Consider the following 10,559-nt stretch of genomic DNA (forward strand, 5'->3'; position numbering starts at 1 on the left):
TTTTAACACTCGACCGTAATGTTGGATAGTTTGCTGAATATGTGAGGAATCAATATTCAGGGAACTAATCTTATTAATTGTATTCGCGAGGGATCGGTATAAATGATTTTTAAGTGTTGCATCAATAATTGTATTTTCAGATGTTATGTATTATATTCATCCCGATTACAGACAAAGGAGATAGATGAAATTCAATCCTAGTTTCTTTTACTGAATATTTCTAAACTTTTCCGCTTTTACTATATTAATTTGATGCAATAGTCAATGACAAATCAATTAAAATCTTTGTACATCTGCTGATTGAGATAATTATTAATTTTCACTAAATTTGTTCCTCGTGGGTTCGACACTCCTACTTCAAATCATTATACTACAGTTGATTTTTGGTACGCTTGCCAGGAGATCAACAAGTATTTTTGGCGCCGTTGTTGGGGAACAATGTTCTTTTGAAATTTTTAGTTATCTCATCCAGCTTTGTGTATATTTTCTTAATTAGATAGTTTATTCAATTTTCCCTTTGTAGTAATCCTTGCTTGAGTTGTTTTGATTTATGCTTTTACGAGGTCAGGTTCCTCAAGATCGATAAACATTTGACCCGGAGATAGAAAAGATAGCTAGAAGGAACAAAGGCAAAAAAAAAGAAGCAAGGAAAGACAAGGGAAAAATCTTCGAGTACTTCCATCACACTTCAATCAGAAATTATGGAGAATCAAAGACCAGCTCCAACTAGAAAGACACTTGGAGATTATGCTATGTAACAAGGGCCAAGATATTTTTCTAGCATAACAATACCACCCACCACCAAAACTTTAGAGATGAAGCCACATTTCCTCAGCTTAATTAGTTCTCAACAATTCACTGGAATGGATAATGAAGATCCATATACTCATCTCTCTACATTCTATGAATTGATAGGAACCATAGGCTTTCCAGAAGGAGATCTTGAGCATATGTGTTTGTTTCCTTTTTCTTTGGTAGGTAAAGCAAAGGAATGGCTTAAGTCACATTCAAATCAGAGCTTGAACAACTCGAAGGATGTTGAGGAGAAATTCTTGAACAGATTCTTTCCACCATCTCACTACATCAAAGCCAAAGCTGATATTTTGACTTTTAGGCAAGGACCAGATGAGCCATTCTGTGAAGCTTGGGAGCGGCTCAATTCTTTATTGAGGAAATGCCCAAATCACAGATTTGAAGATATTGCTCAGTTGAACATATTTTGTAACGGTTTGAGGCCTGATACCAAGATGATATTAGATGCAACAGCAGGTGGAACAATGATGAGTGTAGATGCGGAGAAAGCAACAAGAATCATTGAGGCATTAGCATCCATAGATCATCAAGCTCAGCATAATAGGCAAATTGTTCAAAGGAAAGGAGTGTTTGATCATAGTACTACAGATTCGATCTTAGCTCAGAATAAAATTCTGACTCAACAAATTGAAACACTAACGAAGCAGATGTTTAAATTACTAGAGCAGTTGCAAGTTGTGCAATCTTCTCCTAGTCAACAACCCATGAGATGTGACTTTTGTGGAGGCGATCATCCAACTGGTCATTGTTCTTATCAAAGTACCTCACAAAGAGAAGTTCAATATGTGAGTAACCAAGGAAGACCAAGAAATTTCTCCAACAATAATAACTTTTCACAGGGGTGGAGAAACAATCAAAATCACAATTTTGGATGGAAGCAAGATGCTGGTCCTTCAAACAGACAACCTCTTTATCAACAACAACAACATTATCTTTATGTGCATGATAGAACAACTAAACCGGAGGATACTCTAGAAAAGTTTATGCAAGCTTCTTTGACTTATAAAAAAAATACAGAAGCTTTAATCAGGAACCTTGAAACACAAGTTAGACAGTTGGTAAAACAGTTATCAGATCAGCAGGCAGGTCAATTTTCAGCCAACACACAGACTAATCCCAAGGAGCATTGTAAATCAATTACCACTAGAAGTGGTAAAATTGTGGGAAGAGGGATTGGAGACAAACTAGGTGTAGAGGAGCAAGTTTTGGAGGAAAAATAGAGAGACAAAGAAAAAAATAAGTCTGAGGGAGAACAAAATAAAAGTGAGTTTGTAAATGAAAGAGAGGAAAAAGAAGAAAAGAATAAAAGTGAAGAGAAAAAGAGGGAGAAGGGTGAGAAACAGGTACCACAGTTGAAGAGCCTACCATACCCTCAAAATCCTTCCAAAAAAACAAGGAAAGGCAGTTTGCAAGATTTATGAACATTTTCAAGCGACTGCAAATTAATATTCCTTTTGTAGAGGCTGTGGAGCAAATGTCGACATATGTAAAATTTATGAAAGAGCTCCTAACAGAAAAGAGAAGATTTTCTGAAGAGACAGTGGAGCTTGAAGTAGGGTGCAGTGCTATAATTCAAAAATCATTATCTCAGAAATCTAAGGACCCTGGGAGCTTCACAATTCTAGTTACAATTGGAACATTGTCAGTGGGAAAAGCATTGCTTGATTTGGGTGCCAATATAAATTTGATGTCTTTGTCTATGTTACGGATAATAGGAGATTTGGAAGTAAGGCCTACACGGATGACATTACAACTAGCTGACAGATCTATGAAGTATCCCTATAGTGTGGCAGAGGATGTCTTGGTTAAGGTTGAGAAATTCATGTTCCCAGTTGATTTTGTAGTAATGGATATTGAGGAAGACACTGAAGTTCCTCTAATACTAGGAAGACCTTTTATGAAGACGACCAAGGTCATTATTGACGTTGATGATGGCAAACTAAAAGTCAGGGTGCAAGATGATGAAGTCAATTTTAATGTGTTTGAAGCAATGCAGCACCCAAAGGACAAACAACAATGCTTCAAGATGGATGTGATGGATGAAATTTTTCTGTCAGCCAGGAAGCAATTGACAAAGGCAAGCCCATTGAAAAATGCTTTAATTGGTGCTTGTGATGATATGGAGGATGATGAAGAAAAGAAAGTTGATGAATACTTGACACATCTGAATTCAACAAAAGAAATTGCATCAAATGAAATACAAATTGAGAAATTACAGCAAGAAAATAAAACTGAAAGTCAGAAGTTGGAGCTAAAGGTATTACCTCCCCATTTAAAATATGTTTTTCTTACAGATGGAGGTAATAAACCAGTGGTGATCAGCAATGCTTTAACGACTTCGGAAGAAGAAAAACTGATTTCAGTTCTCAAAGCCAATAAGGGTGCAATAGGTTGGACTTTATCTGATCTCAAAGGAATTAGTCCATCCTACTGTATGCACAAAATTCACATGGAACAAGATTACAAGCCCGTAGCACAGCCTCAACGATAATTGAATCCAACCATGAAAGAGGTGGTCAAGAAAGAAATGATGAAATTACTTGATGCAGATATGATCTATCCAATCTTCGACAATGCCTGGGTTAGCCCAGAGGTAGTTCTAAAAAAGGGAGGTATGACTGTTGTTTGTAATGACAAAAGTGAATTAATTCCTACTAGAACAGTCACAGGTTGGAGAATGTGTATAGATTATAGAAAATTAAATCAAGCCACTAGAAAAGATAATTTTCCTTTATCTTTCATGGATCAAATGCTAGAAAAGTTAGTAGGGCAAGCTTTCTATTGTTTATTGGATGGATATTCTGGTTATAATCAAATTGTAGTAGATTCAGAAGACCAAGAAAAAACTGCTTTTACTTGTCCCTTTGGTGTGTTTGCTTACAAGAAAATGTCGTTTGGATTGTGTAATATACTATCAACCTTTCAACAATGTGTAAGACCCGCGACCGGGATGTTATACGACGCATGCTTGCAATTTTCTCTGACTTGGTGGAAAAATGCATAGAAGTCTTTATGGATGACTTCTCTGTATTTGGTGCTTCATTTGATCAATGCCTGGAAAACTTAAAAAACGTACTGAAGCGGTGTGTTGATACCAATCTGGTCTTGAACTGGGAAAAATGCCATTTTATGGTAACTAAAGGTGTGGTGATGGGCCATAAAATCTTTGCTAAAGGTATTGAAGTTATTAAAGCTAAAGTGGAGATCATTGAAAAGCTGCCACCACCCAAAAATGTGAAGGGTATCAGGAGTTTTCTAGGCCATGCTGGTTTCTACAGAAGATTCATCAAAGATATCTCCAGAATTGCCAAACCACTCAACAATCTGCTAAACAAGGATACACCTTTCAATTTTGATGTTGAATGTTTGCATGCTTTTGAATTGTTAAAACAAAAATTAATTTCATCTCCGGTGATAATTGCTCCTGATTGGAATTTAGGTTTTGAGTTAATGTGTGATGCAAGTGACTATGCCATAGGAGCAGTTATAGGACAGAGAAAATCCAAGGTTTTCCATGCTATACACTATGCTAGCAAAGTCCTTAATGAAGCTCAAATTAATTATGCAACAACTGAAAAGGAATTGCTAGCTATAGTTTATGCATTGGAAAAATTTAGAGCATATTTGATTGGTTCATCTGTCACTGTATATACTGATCATGCTGCAATTAAGTATCTGTTAACCAAATCTGATTCAAAGCTAAGACTCATTAGATGGATTTTATTGCTACAGGAATTTGATTTGGTGATCAAGGACAAAAAGAGAAGTGAAAACTTTGTAGCTGATCATTTATCTAGATTAGTCAATACTAAGGTGACCAACTCTCAATCAAAGCTGCAGGGGTCATACTTGAAGATTTTAATTGGCACCAGAAGAAGAAATTCTTGACAGATGCACACCAATATGTGTGGGATGATCCTCATTTATTCAAAATTGGAGCTGGTCAACTGTTAAGAAGGTGTGTATCCAATGAAGAAGCAAAGTGTATTTTGTGGCATTGTCATAGTTCCCCTTATGAAGGAAATTTTAATGGAGAGAGGACAGCTGCAAAAGTCCTCCAATCTGGTTTTTACTGGCCCACCTTATTTAAAGACGCACACAAATATGTGCAACAGTACAATAACTGTCAAAGAATAGGGGGAATCTCAAAAAGACATGAAATGACACTGATTATCATTTTAGAGGTAAAAGCCTTTGATTGTTGGGGAATTGATTTTGTGGGACCATTTCAATCTTCTTTCTCAAATGAATACATTTTGGTGCCAGTTGATATGTGACAAAGTGGGTTGAAGCAGTGACAGCTTCTAAGGCTGATGCCAAAACCGTAATCAAATTCCTCAAGCGGAACATCTTTGGCAGGTTTGGTACTCCAAGAGTGTTGATTAATGATGGTGGTTCACACTTTTGCAATGCTCAACTTCAGAAATGTTTGGAACATTATGGAGTGCAGCATAAAATTGCATCACCTTATCATCCACAGACCAATGGACAAGCGGAGGTGTCAAATAGGGAAATCAAGCATATTCTAGAGAAAATAGTGGCATCTTCAAGAAAAGATTGGTCAATGAAGTTGGATGATGCACTTTGGGCCTATAGAACTACTTATAAGTATCCCACAGGTTTATCCCTATTCCAGCTGGGATATGGCAAGTCATGTCACACTGGTCGAATTGGAACACAAGGCATTTTGGACCTTGAAATTCTTGAATTTTGATCCAAAGGCAGCAGGAGAAAAAAGAAAATTACAGCTGCAAGAATTGGAGGAAATGAGACTCAGCGCTTATGAGTCCTTTAAGCTCTACAAGGAAAGGATGAAAGCTTATCATGACAATAAAATTCTCAAAAGAGAATTTTATCCAAGCCAATTTGTGCTACTATTCAATTCCAGGTTGAGGTTATTCCCTAGAAAGCTCAAATCAAAGTGGTCAGGACCGTTTCTTGTCAAACATGTGAAACCCTATGGAGCCATTGAGTTAGAGGATCCTGAATCAAAGAGAAGTTGGGTTGTAAATGGGCAAAGGTTGAAGCCCTACTTTGGTGGTGAGATGATAGGCTCGCCACAATCATTCAATTGGACGAACCTTAATGAAACAGGCATTAGGCTCGTGACGTTAAACAAGCGCTTCTTGGGAGGTAACCCATTGTTTTAATTATGTTTTTGCACTTCAATTTCCTCTTGTGTGATTAAATGTGTTTGTGTATGTAATTATGTGTTTGTGTTTATAGTTATATGTTTGTGTGTAAAAAGGTGAATTTTTAGCATCCAATTATCTCAATAAGGCAAACCATGCACTTTTGGTGTTTTCAAACAAAACTGGTGTTTTAAGCATGGGAATTGAGTTCATTGAATGCTAAAAATTGCCTTGTTTTGCCCAAATTGTGAAATTTGAGTTTAAAAGCTTGATTTTGAGTTTGTTGATGTGAAACCTTTTGGAATGATAAAGAATGAGTTAAAGAATGGTTTGATGTGTGTTTCTAGTTTAATTACACTAGACTGATCATGGGTTGAGTGAGTACAAGTTGATTTCAATTGTGAAAAGTGGCAAAAATTTGTGCTCTGTAAAACTGCCAAATTTTCGCCTAAAAATCAACTTTCTCGCTTGGGCGAGATATGCAGAAAACCAAACCAAAAATTTTCTATGGTAATCTCGCTTAAGCAAGACATGGCTCGCTTGGGCAAGAATGCCTTGTACCAAGACAGTTTTAGGCAACGCAGTCTCGCCTGCGCAAGACTTTTTAATGTTTCTGCCACGCTCATCTCGCTTAAGCGAGACTTTGTCGCTTGAGCGAGAAATCACGTTGAGAGAGGGACAGGGGCATAACTCACTCAGTTTTCTTTCCCCCAAACTCTCGCTCACAACTCTTGCTCACGTTCTACCTTTCCCACTCTTTGGGCACACCTTCACTCACTCATTTCTCTGCAATTTAGTTCACAAATTTCGTCTTCCCTTTGTTAATTTCTCTTCAAGGTAAGTTCTTCTTCCTCATTCTCTTCAATTTCACCAATCACAATAATGGTTTTGTACACTACAAACCCTAGGATAGTACCCATGCTCTGTTTGCTGCGTTTTGTGTTTACATTGTGGTTTTTAGTGTGAATTGACGTTGGAACTGAATAATGTGGGTTGCCTATGGATGAATTGATTCAAAACTTTTCACAGTTTGAAAGTGCACCCAATCTGTTTGATGAAATGTCATGCTGAATTTTTTCTTGATTGTTCTTGGTTGGCTAGTGAATGGATTCTGGAAACTGCTATTACATTGTAATTAACTAACTTGGCAAGATTTTGATGGGTTAATTTTTATCTTTGCAGGTCAATGGCTAGAACAAAGACAACATTTCGACTTCCCCCCACTGAACCTAGAGGGAAGAAGATAAGATCCATAAGAAGTCGCTCTCCTGAAAGGCCAAATAGCAATTTGTTTAGAGACCCCCAAAGACAAGAACGATATGAGAAGATAAAGCACTGGGTCTTTATCAAAGAAAGAAAGGTGGTACTACTCCTGGACGAATATGATCCATTCTTGAATGGTCTTATCAGGAGGAACTGGATGAAACTAGCTGACCCTCTTCCTATGTCTAATCCAGAGATTGTCAAACAGTTTTATGCAAATTCCTATTATGAGGATAGTCCTAGAGAAAAACGATCTAAAGTTAGAGGTAGGTGGGTCATTATGATCGAGCAGCCATCAGTGAATTCCTTGGTAATCCACTACCACTAGAACCTGGGAACGCTGTGATTTTACAAGAAAAAGGAGGAGTCAGGAACCTTATGATGAAAATGAAGTATCACGCAATATATGCACTCCCAATCGATCCTATCAAGTCGGGCCCACTAGAAATCCTCTCAGAATTCTAAGAGGGGATATGAAAACCTTAGCCCAAGTCTGGACCACAATCTTACTTGCAAACATAGTGCCCATCAGCCATGTGTTAGACTTGAATGTGCCTAGATGTCATCTCCTTTATTGCATAATAAGGGAGGATCTTACTGTTGATGTGGCCACCATTATTTCTGAAGAAATCCACAAATTTGTGAGATATGAGGTCAACAAAAACACTGAAAAGGCAAAAGGTGCCTTGGGTTTTTCGGCTTTAATCACAGCTCTGTGCCAAGATCAAGGGGTGGAGGTGGAATTAACCGAAAAGATACAACCCCACATCACCAAGAAATTCATTGAACACTTTTGTACCCACCCAGAAGGATTGGAGCAACCAGAAATGCCACAGTTGGACCAACAAGCTGAAAACAACCAGTAATGGAAGAACAACAAACAGGGCCCACACAACAACCTCAACTTAACATGAACAATGAATTGCTTGAGCAGATGAAATATCTGAGGTTGTAGATGGAGCACACCCAGCAGCAAAATGCTTTCATTCATAGAGGACAACTCCACCTTCAGGAGTACCTCTATCACAATGTCCGCGGACCATACCCAGGCATGACTCTTCTTGGCTTATCTATAGTGGCCTGGGGACAGTCTTACTTTCCCAGGGGGAAGTGGACCTGCTGCAGGTGAGGGACCATCAAGAGCTGCGGACAAAGATGACTTTGCTGCTGAGACAAATGGAGTGGACATTGAGGAGGAGATTGATTTTGATAGAGAGATTGGAGGAGATTGATTCACAACACCATTCCACCCTTCAGAACTCTATAAATACGGTTTCATTATTCTTTTTCTTTTTGTATTTTGCAGTATTTATGTAATTAGTACTATTTTGCTTTAGTTGTTTTGGCTAGAATGTTATATTATTTAGTTAATTAACTATTTAACTTTACTTTTTGGCTTAGTATTTTGTGCATAATACTTAGAGACAACTAAAATTTTTTGGGAATCATTTTGAAAATCTTTCTTGAAGGAATTGGTTAAAGAGAAATCTGATATCAGTAAGTATCCTGATTCTAAGACAATTGAGTGAACTAAACACAAAGGATAAAGAGGAAAGTTTTGGTTGAGTTCATAATTAAACAGGATTAGGATATTAGTGCTGGATAATTAGTCAAGACAATCAGTTGTAACAACAAGTGATAGACCAAGGAAATAAAACAGAAAGCCCAGTAAGTGTGTGAATCCATAATAGTTTGAGTGTTTCTATTGTTTGTTGACAAGTCGATATTGCTTGAGTTTTCATTTGATAACATCACATTTGAAGCATGGAAAGTATTAAGGCAATTTTGTTGAATTTATAACTCAGTGCCAAATAGCCAACCTGTAAATAATCATCATTTGTTGATAGCCCATTTGAGCCTAATTGTTTGTATTATGCACCTTAACCTTAACTTTTATTACTATCCTTTCCCTTTGCACACTTAGGGATAGAGAGCATATGTGCATTTTATTCAACTATAAGGGTAATTGGTTGGTGGAATTGCAGTCAAGGAAGAGAAGGGCTGAGTATCATAATTCACTCTTTAGTATTGTGTAGGAATATATATATTTACGAAAAAAAGGAAAGAAAAGAAAAGAATAAAAAGAGATGAGAGTGAATTATGAATGAAAAAGAAACTTGGAGTATTGAGGTCTTAATTGCGAGGAATTGAGAGTGAAAATGAAATTGGGCTTGAATTGTAGCTATGCTCTCTTTTCTAAGTTGTGCTTTTGTGATCTTGAAAAACCATTATTCTTGAAAGCCTAGCCTCATTACAACCTTGAAAATACCTTAAGATCCATGCTAATTGTGTGTTTGTGGTTGGATTGAAAATAACTAGCAATTTTGATTTGTTCAAATTCTGTGGAAAATGAGAGAAAACACATGCCTGTGACATTTAAGAGAGAATTTCCTTAGTTAGAATCATTTGTTATTACAATTAGTTTTCCTGAAAAATTGGCTACACTCTTATCATACTGTTGTTTAATAATTGGATTCACCATTTGCTTCTGATTTTGAATATGTGGTTTGGAATGCAAAAGTTGTCTGGTAAGGAACTGTGAAAATGATTTCTCAATAACCAATTTGAGAGTTTTAGTTTTGAATGACTAGTACATCTTTTTACTTTGCTTGAGGACAAGCAAGATGCTAGGTTGGGGGGAGTTGATAAATGTCAAAATTCAGTAAAGATTCATAGAAAAGTCTACGACTTATGCTTTTAACTTGTGTTCATTTAAGTGTCAAAATTCAGTAAAGATTCTTAAAACTTGTGTTTAGTAAAATGAGCTTTAGTCACATGTTTCTAAGTTTTTGTTAAAAAGAAGTCACTTGATCCCTGTTTTGTGTAAATTTCAGGTAAAGTAGAATAGAAAGAGGAAAGAACTTAAGACGAGCAAAGGAGAAAGAAGGAAATAGAGAAAATAGGGAAGGAATTATGTCAAGGTCGCTCAAACCAAAACAATCTCGCTCAAGCTAAAGCTAGAGTCACCATTCTCGCGTCATTTCCTGTTTTAATGATATTATATGCAATTGCATTATATATTGATGCATGGAAGCTTTCTCCTAAACCAAATTCTTTTATCGTTTAACCTCTTGATGTTTGTTGTATGTTATTTTAAAGAGAGTATGTGTGTGCTTGTGGTTTCCATTGTATTACGTTCTCTTTATGACTTTATCCCTATAGTGATTATTATGATTCTTCGTTTTAGCATTGCATGATATTTAGAAATTTTCTTCTAAATACGACACATTTATTATTATTATTATTATTATTGTTATTATTTTATTTTATTTTATTTATTATGATTATTATTATATTTTATTATTATTGTTATTAGTATCATTGTTTTATTTTATTTATGATTTTATTATT

The 10,559-nt window shown here is 36.4% G+C and overlaps 1 protein-coding gene and 1 non-coding gene across 2 annotated transcripts; one reads left to right on the plus strand and one right to left on the minus strand.

The window, feature by feature from the left end:
• Positions 1-863: 863 nt before the first annotated feature.
• On the plus strand, positions 864-2,033 carry LOC114180442. The gene has a single exon (XM_028066760.1). The coding sequence runs from the start codon at positions 864-866 to the stop codon at positions 2,031-2,033; it is 1,170 nt and encodes a 389-aa protein (XP_027922561.1).
• Positions 1,088-1,192, minus strand: LOC114182803. The gene has a single exon (XR_003604239.1). It is a non-coding gene; the product is annotated as a small nucleolar RNA R71 (small nucleolar RNA).
• Positions 2,034-10,559: the final 8,526 nt, after the last annotated feature.

This window comes from Vigna unguiculata, chromosome 4, assembly GCF_004118075.2.
Source record: "Vigna unguiculata cultivar IT97K-499-35 chromosome 4, ASM411807v1, whole genome shotgun sequence".
Taxonomy (NCBI): domain Eukaryota; kingdom Viridiplantae; phylum Streptophyta; class Magnoliopsida; order Fabales; family Fabaceae; genus Vigna; species Vigna unguiculata.

Bases quoted from the DNA above. Each gene is read 5' to 3' on its own strand.
- LOC114180442 (XM_028066760.1), top strand. From the start codon at position 864: ATGGATAATGAAGATCCATATACTCATCTCTCTACATTCTATGAATTG.